Raw genomic sequence first — 14,199 nt, 5'->3', positions numbered from 1 at the left:
AAAGTCTGCTGCTGGAAAAACATGTGTTATGGCTTTACACCCCCTGCTATAATGTGGATAAAGAGTTCCTTGTCTAACAGAACACTGAAGGTGTTCTTTAATGGAAGCCTCTCAAATATAGTCCAGTTAGAATCAGGAATTCCCCAGGGTAGCTGTTCGCTTTTTTCCTTTTCTACTAATGACATGGCACTAACTTTGAGTAAAGCCAGAGTGTCTATGTATGCTGATGATTCAACACTATACACATCAGCTACTACAGCGACTGAAATGACTGCAACACTCAACAAAGAGCTGCAGTTAGTTTCAGAGTGGGTGGCAAGAAATAAGTTACCCCTAAATATTTCTAAAACTAAAAGCATTGTATGTGGAACAAAACACTCACTAAACCCTAAACCTAAACTAAATCTGGTAATAAATAATGTGGGAAATTGAGCAAGTTGAGATGACTAAACTGCTTGGAGTAACCCTGGATTGTAAACTGTCATGGTCAAAACATATTGATGCAGTAGTAGCTAAAATGGGGAGAAGTCTGTCCATAGTAAAGCGCTGCTCTGCATTCTTAACAACACTATCAACAAGGCAGGTCCTACAAGCCCTAGTTTTGTCGCACCTTGACTACAGTTCAGTTGTGTGGTCAGGTGCCACAAAAAATAACTTAAGAAAATTGCAATTCGCTCAGAACAGGGCAGCACGACTGTCCCTTGGATGTACACAGAGCTAATATTAATAATATGCATGTCAATCTCTCCTGGCTGAAAGTGGAGGATAGATTGACTTCATCGCTCCTTTTATTTATGAGAGGTATTGACATGTTGAATACACCAAGCTGTCTAAACTACTGGCACACAGCTCGGACACCCATGCATACCCCACAAGACATGCCACAAGAGGTCTCTTCACAGTCCCCAAGTCCAGAACAGACTATGGGAGGCACACAGTACTACATAGACTACATGGAATTCTATTCCACATCAAGTAACTCATGCCAGCAGTAAAATTAGATTTAAAAACAGATTTAAAAAACAGCTTATGGAACAGCAGGGACTGTGAAACAATACAAACAATGGCACAGAGACATGCATACACACACAATAACATACGCACTATACATACACATGGATTTAGTACTGTAGATATGTGGTAGTGGTGGAGTAGGGGCCTCAGGGCACACAGTGTGTTGTGAAATCTGTGAATGTATTGTAATGTTTTTCAAATTTAGCTGGACCCCAGGAAGAGTAGCTGCTTTGGCAGCAGCTAATGGAGATCCATAATAAATATAAATGTTGTCTTGGGATGCATGTGCAGCACTGTGGTAGTTTCAAGTTTTAATGTCACATCCACAAGTACAGTGAAATGCCTTTCTTGCAAACTAAAAGATTGGTAGATAAGTCGTTATGTATTCCTACCCATGCATAACTGCTTCCTTTCTCTTTTTTCTATGACATGCTCACAAAAGAACGTCCTAATCGTAGAGGTGAGTCAACATGCTTCCCCCCCCCTTCCTCTTTTCTATTTAAGTCTGAGTGCATCCATCAAATACTCCATCACTTTCTCCATATGTTTATCCAGGCCATGGGGGAGCAGAGGACATTGCCTCATGGCTCTCAATTCTCTGTATGTAGGTCTAGGTTCTACCAGACCAGGGTTATATTCATTGGGCACCAAACAGAAGAAAACAGACAAACAGGGAAGGACTATACAAACTTATCCAATAAGAAACGCTTGTTTTCGTTATCAGTTGAAAAACGTTATGGTGTGCTCTAATGAATACAACCCTGAATTGGACATGGTAAAAACTTTTTTAATTGACTGTCTCTGTCCCTTAGGGAAGTTTGATTGTCCCTTCTCAGAATTGAGTCAAGAAACTTTCCTCTCAGCAGCACAGTAATTGGGAGCCTATTATAGGGACCTCTACATTGGGAAGGATTCTCTTTGAAATGACTGAAAGCATTACTGTCATACAATGAGTGCTTATTTTAAGCAGAGATCTTTAGAACAACCAAATGAATACAGCTGTGTTCATTAGTAGTCTAAACACAAACATGGATAAAATGTACAGAATCAAAGTAAATTGCACGTATAATGGGGGAGGGGCAGTAATTGGAAGTTGGGTATGCGGTCTATCAAAATAAGCCCTCATCAAGTCCATATCCCTTCCATTTTCAATGACCCTCTTTATAGTTTGTGCAGCCCTGTTCTTTGTATTACAGAATAGGTCTTCATATTAAAAGGACATAGTCTCTCATTTCTAGTTTCATCGTCATTATTATAGGGAAATGTGTTCTATGTCATCCCCCTCACAATCTCCCACCTACACACACCAGACCTGGGTTAAGCTACTATTTCAGTTATTTCAATTACTTTCCAATATATTTCAAAACAAATATTAAAATAAGTTTTATTTGAAAAAACAAGTAGTTTAATATTTTAATTTTGGAGAATTTCTTAGACAATGTGTTAAATACTATACCTACCTTTAGGTGTAAAATAGTAAAGAATGGCTACTTCTCAGAAAGTATGTCACGTTCCTGACCTTATTTCCTTTGTTTTGTCTTTATTTAGTTGGTCAGGACGTGAGCTGGGTGGGTATAGTCTATGTTCTATGTTTCTAGGTTAGGTTTGTCTTATTGGCCTGATATGGTTCTCAATCAGAGGCAGGTGTTTTACGTTGTCTCTGATTGGGAACCATATTTAGGTTTCCTAGTTTTCACTATTGGTTTGTGGGTGATTGTTCCTGTGCGTGCGTTCATGTGTTCTATGTTCACTAGTTCAGGACTGTAGCTCCGTTGGTTTTCATATGTTTATTGCTTTTGTTCGTATTGAAGAAGTATTCCAATAAATATGGAAACGTAACACGCTGCGCTTTGGTCCGATCCTTGCTACACCTCTTCAGAGGAAGAAGAGGATGACAGCCGTTACAAAGTATTAAACTGTCGAGGCGTAAAACAAGGTTGTCTGCTATCGCTATATCTATTTATTATGGCCATCGAAATATTAGCTATTAAAATCAGATAATCAGTTAACAATAATATCAAGGGGCTAGAAATCCAGGGCTTAAACACAAAGGTGTCATTGTACGCTGAAGATTAATGTTTTCTATTAAATCCACAATTTGGATCCCTCCACAGCCTCAGAGGATCTAGATAATTTTTCTTACCTCTGGATTACAATCAAATTATGATAGGTGTACTATATTACGTAGTAGATCACAAAAAAATACAACTTTTACATTACCGTGTAGTTTACAATGGCCTTTTTCCCTTTATTATTGCCATTTTTAAACAAGTCATAGAAAGTTGCTTGATATTTCAGTTTAATCAACTTGGAAAAGACTGAACAAATATTACAACAAATTGTAAATTATATCATAAATAGGACTGGTGGAGTTACTGTAGTTGGGAAGAGATTTTCGATGTACCGATTCCATGGCACATGGTTTATGAACTGATACACAAAACGACGCCGGATACAAAACTGTTTTTAAATTTAAAATTACTAAATACAATTCTTGCAAAAAATAAAATGTTAAATGGAGGATACAACCATCCCAGCTCTGCAGATTTTGCTGCGAAGTGACAATCATTAGATAACTTGTTTTGGTACTGCCCATATGTACAGTGCCTTTGGAAAGTATTCAGACCCCATTACTTTTTCCACATTCTGTAACGTTACAGCCTTATTCTAAATTGATTTAAATAGATTTTTCCCCCCTCATCAATCTATACACACAGGTTTTTAGACATTTTTGCAAATGTATATATATATATATATATATATATATATATAAAACTATCACATTTACGTAAGTATTCTGACCCTTTACTCAGCCAAAAGTGTTGAAGCACTTTTGCCAGCGATTACAGCCTCGTGTCTTCTCGGGTATGATGCCACAAGCTTGGCACACCTGTATTTGGGTAGTTTCTCCCGTTCTTCTCTGCAGATCCTCTCAAGCTCTGTCAGGTTGGATGGGGAGCGTCGCTGCACAGCTATTTTCAGGTCTCTCCAGAAATGTTTGATCAGATTCAAGTCTGGGCTCTGGCTTGGCAGCTCAAGGACATTCAGAGACTTGTCCTGAAACCACTCATGCGTTGTCTTTGCTGTGTGTTTAGGGTCAATGTCCTGTTGGAAGGTGTTTGCTCTGTTCATCTTACCCTCGATCCTGGCAGAGTCTCCCAGTCCCTGCCGCTGAAAGATATTTCCACAGCATGTAGCTGCCACCACCATGCTTCACTGTAGGGATGGTGTCATGTTCCTCCAGACGTGACACTTGACATTCAGGCCAAAGAGTTCAATCTTGGTTTCATCAGACCAGAATCCTGTTTATCATGATCTGAGAGTCCTTTATGTGCCTTCTGGCAAACTCCAAGCGGGCTGTCGTGCCTTTTACTGAGGAGTGGCTTTCGTATGCCACTCTACCATAAAGGCTTGACTGGTGGAGTGTTGCAGAGATGGTTGTCCTTCTGGAGGGTTCTCCCATCTCCACAGAGGAGCTCTAGAGCTCTGTCAGAGTAACCGTCATGTTTTTGGTCACCTCCCTGACCAAGGCCCTTCTACCTGGATTGCTCAGTTTGGCCGGGCGGACAGCTCCAAACGTCATCCAGTTAAGAATGATGGAGTCCACTGTGTTCTTGGGGACCTTCAATGCTACAGAACTGTTTTGGTTACATTTCCCCAGATCTGTGCCGTGACACAATCGTGTCTCGGAGCTGTCCGGACAATTCCTTCGACCTCATGGCTTGGTTTTTGCTCTGACATGCACTGTCAACTGTTGGACCTTATATAGACAGGTGTCTGCCTTTTTCAAATAATGTCCAATCAATTGAATTTACCACAGGTGGACTCCAAGTTGTAGAAACATCTCAAGGATGATCAATGGAAACAGGATGCACCTGAGCTCAATTTTTCTCATAGCAAAGGGTCTGAATACTTATGTAAATAAGGTATCTGTTTTCTATTTTATATACATTTTGCAAAAGATTCTGTAAACCAGTTTTCATTTGTCAATATGGGGTATTGTGTGTAGATTGATGAGGGAAAAAATGATTTAATCCATTTTAGCATAAGGCTGTAACAGAACAACATGTGGAAAAGGGGAACGGGTCTGAATACTTTCAGAATGCGCACGGTAGCTTGTTTTTGGTCGCAGGTTTAGGAATGGCTGAAGAATTACAACATTTACCTTGAGCTTGCTGCAAATATCACTGCTGAGTGATTTGAAAAGTCTTTAAAAAGTCATAGTTAATCGATCAATAGTATAATAATACTCTTAGGAAAACATTTTATCTTTAATTTACAATCTGTAGAAACTTTTAGAATACAAAGGTTCAGAACCTTTGTGAAACATCACAGCACACTTGAAAAATATATAGCTAATAGAAGAAATCAAAACTGGATGGTGTTCAGAGATGAGGGAGGGGCTGAAGGGAGATGTAGGGTGTAATACTAAAGAAGGAAAATATATAAAAAATACACTAACGGTCAAAAGTTTTAGGACACCTACTCATTCAAGGGTTTTTCTTTATTTGTAATATTATCTACATTGTACAATAATAGTGAAGATATCAAAACTATGAAATAACACATATGGAATCATGTAGTAACCAAAAAGGTGTTAAACAAATCAAAATATATTTTATATTTTAGTTTCTTCAAATAGCCACTCTTTGCCTTGATGACAGCTTTGCACACTCTTGGCATTCTCTCAACCATCTTCACCTGGAATGCTTTTCCAACAGTGTTAAAGGAATTCCCACATATGCTGAGCAGTTGTTGCCTGCTTTTCCTTCACTCTGCGTTCCAACTCATCCCAAACCATCTCAATTTGGTTGAAGCCGGGTGATTGTGGAGGCCAGGTCATCTGATGCAGCACTCCATAGCTTTCCTTCTTGGTAAAATAGCCCTTACACAGCCTGGAGGTGTGTTGGGTCATTGTCCTGTTGGAAAACAAATGGTAGTCCTACTAAGCGCAAACCAGATGGGAGGCCGTATCGCTGCAGAATGCTGTGGTAGCAATGCTGGTTAAGTGTGCCTTAATTCTAAATAAATCAAAGACAGTGTCACCAGCAAAGCACCCCCACACCATAACACCACCTCCTCCATGCTTTACGGTGGGAAATACACATGCAGAGATCATCCGTTCACCCACATCGCGTCTTACAAAGACACTGTGATTGGAACCAAAAATCTAAAATTTGGACTCCAAACCAAAGGACAAATTTCCAAGGGTGGCTGTATGAATCTCAAATCTAAAATATATTTTGATTTGTTTACTACATGATTCCATATGTGTTGTGTCATAGTTTTGATGTCTTAACTATTATTCTACAATGTAGAAAATAGTAATAAATAAATAAAAACCCTTGAATGAGTAGGTGTTCTAAAACTTTTGATGGTAGTGCATATATTTAACAGAAAATATATGGGGGGGTTAAATGATGCAGACAATTATTTTGATAAAAGCCACAATCTATCTGCAGTATTAAAGCTGATCTACCCCTAAAAAAATATTGGAATGTATTTGGAAATACACAAATACATTGACTCAAATACAGGGGAGTGTATTTGAAAATAGTATTCAAAATAACTATTTGAAAATACAATTTGGGCGACTTTGGTTTTTAGAAAAAAACATTGACATTCTGAAATAAAAGTAAGTGTTTTGGGTTGTGTATTTGAACCTAGATCTGACATGCACACACACACGCACACACAGAACAATGAAGAAGGGTGGCTATGTGTCAGATTATGAATAGAGGGGCCACACAATAGAGCAGTGATCAGCTGACATAAACAAAGTCAGACAACAAGACACCAGCTTGGATCCGTGCCAGAACTCTGGGAACCATAACAGCCTACCCCTCCACCCCAAACCGATGACTGAAACCACCAGTTTCACTAGAGGTGTTCATGATGAGATGGGTTTCAGTCTAACCTTGGGTCACACATTGGTTGTCCTCTCTTTCACTGTGGGCTCAGACTGCTCAGTGGGAACGGGGCTACACACTCAGTGTACACACACACTCTTGCACGCATGCACACACACACATGTATTTTTTAAAGCACTCTTATTTGTTTTGTTAGTGTGAAATACCAGTGAGCTCTCAGCTTGGTGTATCTTTGATTTTGAGTGTTGACAGCTAGTCACATAGTCCTGCTGCTACAGTTGTTTTGTGTTTGTTGTCCTCCGCAGGCTATTGTAGACACAGGCAAGACAATGAAGACTCTCCTAAAACACGTGGAGGCCTTCAGTCCCAAGATGATCAAAGTAGCAGGGTGAGTCCTGGCATAAAACCACTAACACCACAACAGACCAGGTGACCTACGCTTAGTCACTCAATTCCATCTTTCCAGTCTAGACAGAAGAAATGAGCAGAGTTTCAGTGTGCTACAGGTAGGGATATTGGGGATGTTACATGCTTGTGTTGCGTGTGCCTCCTGTGTTCTGTTTCAGTTTGCTGGTGAAGAGAGTGCCAAACAGTTCAGGATGTCTCCCAGATTGTATGTAGCAGTTCTATCCATTTTGCTTTTATTTTTTCATTATTATATGTCCATGTAAGAATTATTTACTCATCTTATATTACCTGTAACATGACCAATTACAGGTAATAGCTCAGTTTTAAATGGTCTGTTCACAAACAGGTTTGTTTGTTGTGTTTTGGGAACATTGCTGCAGTGCTATTCCTTCTGCCACATCTCTTCTATTTCAGATGTTGGTTTTGAGATACCCAATCGTTTTGTAGTTGGATATGCCTTGGACTACAATGAGTATTTCAGAGACCTCAATGTAAGTTCTTCTTTATTCAAAACTGATTTTAATGTCAGTGATGTACTTCACTGGGTCCTCATTCACCGCCCTGATTGGCTGATGGGATGTCTAGAGCACAACCCTCTTACCCAGATGAACAGTCATTGGTCTATTATAATCTGATTGCATTCTAACTTCATCATGTGGGCCAAAAGTTCCATCCCCTCTCAACAGGCTGAAATTCCATAATTTTCTTTTAAACAGCTCTTACAGAAAAAGGGCATTATCATAATTTTCACAATTTCAGAGTGTTATTTCGACCTCAAAGTGTGGGAATATCATAATAAAAAAACAGGAATCTATTTTTAACTGCACTGCTCCTTTAAAGCGCAGTGATATTTGTCATATGACTTCCTTTTCCCTCAGCATATCTGTGTGATCAGTGAAAGCGGGAAGCTGAAATACAAGGTCTAAGAAGTGATGTTTATAGGATTCTGCAGAGGAAGCGTTTCCACAAGAAGCTTGGACACTTCCCATGAGAGGCCATGCAGTAACAACAGTTATCAAACCCAAAGACCCTCACTCTTTGCTGGTTGCCACACCTCAGGGCCTACCCATAGACCATTGGACTCGTTGCATAATAATTAGAACCTCCATAGTTATTTTTATAACAAAGCTGTGAACCTGTGATGTACTGTTACAATGTTCATGAAACCTGTCTGTGTTGATGAAAAATATATAATGAACAGACATTTTTATGTAGAATTTGTAGCCATCAATGTTTCAGTTTAGTGACATTTGTTTATCTCAACTTACTGCTACTGTATTTTGTGGGACACATTTGGCCCATGTAAAAGTGGGCACCGTCCGGTAGATTGAATTTTAAAAATACAATAATAATAATAATAATGTTTTATCGTCACATACATCAGATAGGGGCAGTGAAATGTGTTGTTTTACAGGGTCAGCCATAGTACTGCGCCCCTGGAGGCAATTAGGGTTAAGTTCCTTGCTGAAGGGCACATTGACCGATGCCATTTGTTCATATGAATTCCTACTGTCCATTTCATTCAAATTCAGCTGCTTTTCTGATAAAAGGGAATTGCACTGTATTGTGAGGAGAATGTATTTCACCGCCATTGGTCATCTCATTAATTATTTAATAAACTTAAATTAACCTATGCTGTATAACAGGGTACGAGACATTGCAATGAGGTTTGATCTTTCTGTATAGTAAATAGTGTATTTTTGTATGCTTTTGATACTTTACTGTAGAGGTTCTCACAAGATAGAAATCCACTGTACACATCTCCCTGAGGCCTAGTTTTTTTTTTTTTACATAAAGTTCTGAAGTCTTACTTTATTCAACCAAAATTATCTTGTGATGAGCATTAATGTAGTATTACCATAGTCATGGCATATTTAATATCCCTGAGATACTATTACATGACAACACAACTCTAAAATTGTTGTCCTCATTTTCTGTCCCTAGACAAACAAGGAGTCATTCTACACTGAGTATAGCAAACATTAGGAACACCATGAGTTGCATGGACTACAATGTGTCGAAAGTGTTCTACAGGGATGCTGGCCCATGTTGACTTCAATGCATTACAAACCAGTGTGCCTGGCACCTACCATACCCCATTCAAAGGCCCTTCTCTTGTTTTGACCATTCACCATCTGATGTCACACACACACACACAATCCATGTCTCAAGGCTTAAAAATATGTTTCCTCCCCTTCATCTTCACTGATTGAAATGGATTTAACAAGTGACATCAATAAGGGATCATAGCTTTCACCTCAATCTATGTCATGGAAAGAGCAGGGGTTCTTTATTTTTTCTCCCAATTTCAATTATGATCTTGTCTCATCGCTGCAACTCCCCAACGGGCTTGGGAGAGGCAAAGGACGAGTCATGCGTCCTCTGAAACATGACCCGCCAAATCACGTTTCTTAACACCCATCCACTTAACCTGGAAGCCAGCAGCACCAATGTGTCGGAGGAAATACCTTTTAACTGACGACCAGAGTCAGCCTGCAGGCGCCCGGCCCGCCGCAAGGAGTCACTAGAGCGCATTGACCCAAGTAAAGCCCTCCCGCCCAAACCCTCAACTAACCTGGACGACGCTGGGCCAATTGTGAGCCGCCCTATGGGACTCCCGGTCACGGTCGGTTGTGACAGCCTGGGATCACAAACCCAGGTCTGTAGTGACACCTCAAGCACTGTGATGCAGCTGCACCACTCGGGTGGCCCAGAGCAAGTGTTCTTAATGTTTTGTATACTCAGTGTATTTTCCCAGTGCTTTGGTCATAAGTACCTGGTCCTACTGGAAGCCTTTTAGAGTTCTGGTTTCTCACCTTGTAGTGGTGAAGTGGGTCAAAGAGACATCTTTACAAGGTTTGAACTTTGAACTCACCTCAGTATAATTTGACCAGGTAAATGCACTGAAAAACTAGGTTAGTGACAGAAAGACTAGATACTCAAAGGACCAAAAGTGAGCAAGTTGTGTGTGAACTGCATGGCCCTTTGTATACACCTGACACATGATTCCACTGTGTTTGAGAAGCAAGACAAGCATTGTTATAAAAACAAACAGTTTTGGTCTGTTTACCTGTTAGTGAACTAACTCTTATTGTATTCGATAAGTGATGGCATCTCCATATAAAACTGAGCCATCTGAGATTACTCTAGGCCATACCTCCTCCAGATGTTTATTATTTTGGTTACATCATGTTTCTTACACCTCTAAAATACAGCCGACATGCCCTGTGTATTCACTATTTAGCTATATAAGAATGCTTTCTAACCACCACTGCCCGTGGCAGAAAAGTTGAAAGTAGAACTCATAGCCGTTGGAAGTAGAACTGGCCAGGGCAACATTGTGAAAGCCCTGGCCAGGATGACCTCCTTGACAAAGGTCACCAATCCCAGGAACAGGTGGCCCCTTCTGTTGGGAGGAATGAATGGGACATTTGTCTTGGCCCTGAAAACACAGCAGTTTTTAGGCCCTCCTTTCTGGTTTATGTGTGTACGTGTGTGCAAGTGTGTGAGTATGCGTAAAATGTAACAAACCACAACACAGACCATGTAATTTGAATTCCACACTGATCTAACCAAACAGATCAAAGTATTAAATGTTAAACTAGCGCCAATGTCAAATTACCAAAAAAAAGCAGAACAGCAAAACATTAACCTAAAATGCTGTAATTCCAGTATAATTCAGTCGGCGAGCCCAGCCAGCGTATGCCAGATTTTACTGTGGAGAAAAACCAGAGGGTAATGATGATTGTGTTGATGATTATGGTGGGTAGGGGGAACTGTGCATGCCTCTCTCTCATTCTCTTTTTCTCTCATACAGTGGGAATACACATTCCACCGCCACTGCTATACACATGCCAAACCCTTCTCACCCCACTTTGAACTAGCCATCATGTGACTCTTGTAATCTAGCCAAGCAGTTGCTGTTGTTTGTGTGTGATAGAGAGATGTCGACAGACACAGGGTGGCTCACAGTTGAGTAGTTTGACCAGCATTGATGTCAGATACAAGCAGCACAAACTGGGAAGTTATCTTGAGGTTTTATAAAAACTTTTCAAATCAAACTTTTCAAAGTGATCATGTTGCAACAGGCAGATTTCAGAACTATTTTATCCCCTTTTATTTATTTTTTTGAAAATCCCAAAAGTTTCTGCCTCATTGGAATAACAAAAACACAACCTTTGTGGATGAGGTTCTCTTGCGACTTTGTAATGAGTTATACGATTGGTCAAGTTTAAAAGCGGAAGTTACTACATTGATTGTGATTGGCGCCGGCGAAAGGAGGATGATCTTTGGGATTCGGGAACGGTGGAAGCAAAATTCCAATTTCCAGCAGCCGCGTGTGTCTTCCTGGAGTTGGGCTGGGATACTTTGCAAACAACTGTGTATTTCGTGAGGATATTGAAATATGATCGAAACTTCTACAGGACCAAAATATTTTTTTATTTTTTTAAATGGGAAATAAATACGTTCCAACACAGTATGTAACGTCGCTTTTCACAACAGGTAGGTTGCCCCATTATTAGCATGCTAGCTAGTAGTTAACCTCACATTGCACCGATAGGCAGTTTTTTATTATTATTATCGCCAACGACAAACTACTGAAGAATAGTTAGCTAAACTGGTTCCACATAAGGTTGGAAAGTTTCTTAATTACATTACAAAGTTACACTTACGAGAACCTTGGTGTATCGTGTTATGTAATTTTAACGTTCACTCACCCCACAACGAAGTTGTTTGTTGAAGAAAACTTTGTTTGATTTAGTATTGATCAGAGCCAGCTAAAGTTAGCAGGTTAGCTGCTTCAAGTTAGCTGTGTGATGGCAGAAGGAACATCGGCGACCAACGACATGCCTGTCTTTTGTTTGCCACTATTTTATACTTGATCTGATTAGAAAATAAGTTCACAGTTAGCATGGTGACCAGTGAAATACGTTAGCCAGCTAGTTCATATATTTTCTTTCTCGTTATATTGTTAACCGAATAGGAGAACAACCTACTACTTTTGTATTCATTTTGTAAGAACTTGGTTGCATCGAAGCTAGAGATCAACAGGGTGGCGTGTTTTGCCTCACTGGTCCGCTAGCGAGTCTCATCGATCGCCTTCTCCTGCCCACTTGTTGCTTCTGGTAGTAACGTTAATCATTCATACTGTAGTTTTGCTGAAAGTTGATACTGAAAGTTGATACTTTAAACATTAGCTTGCCATCATGTTCACATGTTTATCAATGTTGTGATCATATAATAAAAAACAATTGATGAAAAAAATTGGTGCTAAACAAAACAAGTGTATTTTGTGTTTTCATACAGCAGTAACTAGCTAACGCAATTCGTTCAAATAATCTTGTTTCACATTCAGCTCAACCATTTGGACCAAAGACTAGATAAAGGATGGGTGTGTGAACTGGAGAGACGAACCCTACTTGGAAGACTCTACTGCTGTCTATTTGGTGGGATCTATAGCTTTCGATGTGGACACTAAATGATTGTCACCTCTTGTGTGAAGTGAAATGATGGCGTCACATTGGAAAGGTCCATGCGATGAAGAGGACGAGAGACTGACCAGATCCTCTTTGTGCGAGGTACATAAGCCCCACTCACATTCATGCCCTAAATTCCAACAGCTTACCCCCTCCCCACACACACACATTAAAGGTTGTTTTTTGGGTGACCCTAAACTCTTGTCATGGAAATTGGGGTCCTGGAGATTATTCATTAGATGTAAGCTCTGTGCCCTCTAAAACACAAACCATTTGCAAATCTGTTTCTTGGTGTTGTCTCTTTGAGAACAATACACAAATCCATAATATGTGTTGTGAATTGCATGCCATTTCTATTTGGAGTTTGTATTGACAAACTCCAAATAGAGTTTGTATATAGGGTAATCAATAGAAAACGCTGTGAGAATTGTTTCTGGCAGATTTTCTGTCCACGTTGGACACATTGTTGCGAAGGCTTTTCTAAACTGTCTGAGAATATGCTTACCTCATCCGCCCATACAGTGGGTCTCATATTTTAACATTAATCTCCAGTTGTTCATGTCGCATCCGCTCTTTTATTATCTCTCTAGTCTGTTCCTCTTCAATGTTTTTCCTTTCGCCAATCCCCCCCCCCCCCCCCCAGTTCTCTACAATCCTATATTCTCCAATTCTCTACATCATGTCCAACTCTCGCTGTCATCTAGTCTCCCTCTGGTTCTTATTCTCTCCCATTCACAACTCTTTCTTCAGATTTTCATTATATTTTGACTTGAATTGGCCCCATTCACTAGCAGGAGAGCAGTATTATAGCATACCTGTATTGTTGTGTGTGATTAGGCAACAACCTTTACACTCACTCCTTCCTGTTTGGTGTGGGAGACTTTCCTGAAAGGTTTGACACTTCAGCACAGCTGCTTCTAGTTGTTGTTATTGCCCCCCTCTGCGTTGTTTGGCCCTGGGAAGTGAGAAGGCACTCCATTGGTGCTTGGTAATAAATGTAGAGAGCACTCATTGCTGGTGATGCCAAGGCTGTTTTTCTGAGACCTTTCACTCAGAACAAATGATCATCAAAACACAAAGATAGTTCAAGCTAAAAGTGAACCTGCCCATCCATCCTCTGTTCCTTACTGTAGATAGGGGTGTGACGGTCATGGAATTTTGGATGGCGGTAATTGGCGAGCCAAAGTTGTTTATAAAAATGTTTGCCCACATTTTCTCCTCCCCTCCTGACTGCATGTGCTGCCATAGAAATATAATGAAATAATTATATTTCTGTGTGCTGCTGCTGCACCTTGCTTTCACCTTTCTATGTGTGCTCGTTTGCTACAACACCTTGCTTGTTTCAGCAAGGAGCAACAACGTTTCATCACATTGTTAAGAGTCCATGTTATCACAGAAACTCACTCAACGAATGCACAGCCGTACTGTCT

At 40.1% G+C, this 14,199-nt stretch overlaps 2 protein-coding genes across 4 annotated transcripts in view; both read left to right on the top strand.

Moving 5' to 3' along the window:
• LOC129814023 (hypoxanthine-guanine phosphoribosyltransferase-like) overlaps positions 1-8,947 on the top strand; it is a 39,163-nt gene extending 30,216 nt beyond the window's left edge. Inside the window, exons 5-9 of one of the 2 annotated variants that reach the window (XM_055866764.1) lie at positions 1,457-1,474; positions 7,190-7,272; positions 7,451-7,497; positions 7,707-7,783; positions 8,171-8,947. In XM_055866764.1, the coding sequence (XP_055722739.1) occupies positions 1,457-1,474; positions 7,190-7,272; positions 7,451-7,497; positions 7,707-7,783; positions 8,171-8,218 (273 nt within the window). In that variant the 3' untranslated portion in view covers positions 8,219-8,947. The remainder of the gene's footprint in view (positions 1-1,456; positions 1,475-7,189; positions 7,273-7,450; positions 7,498-7,706; positions 7,784-8,170) is intronic. The other variant, XM_055866765.1, reaches the window with a different exon arrangement.
• A 2,354-nt stretch (positions 8,948-11,301) lies between these two features.
• The window catches only part of LOC129814020 (rho GTPase-activating protein 21-like), a 73,349-nt gene continuing 70,451 nt past the window's right edge, over positions 11,302-14,199 (top strand). For both annotated transcript variants that reach the window (XM_055866757.1, XM_055866755.1), the window contains exons 1-2: positions 11,302-11,795; positions 12,649-12,871. In XM_055866757.1, the coding sequence (XP_055722732.1) occupies positions 12,800-12,871 (72 nt within the window). In that variant the 5' untranslated portion in view covers positions 11,302-11,795; positions 12,649-12,799. The remainder of the gene's footprint in view (positions 11,796-12,648; positions 12,872-14,199) is intronic.

The sequence above is a fragment of the Salvelinus fontinalis genome, chromosome 17 (assembly GCF_029448725.1).
Source record: "Salvelinus fontinalis isolate EN_2023a chromosome 17, ASM2944872v1, whole genome shotgun sequence".
Taxonomy (NCBI): domain Eukaryota; kingdom Metazoa; phylum Chordata; class Actinopteri; order Salmoniformes; family Salmonidae; genus Salvelinus; species Salvelinus fontinalis.
This window is presented reverse-complemented; position numbering and strand designations above follow the sequence as displayed.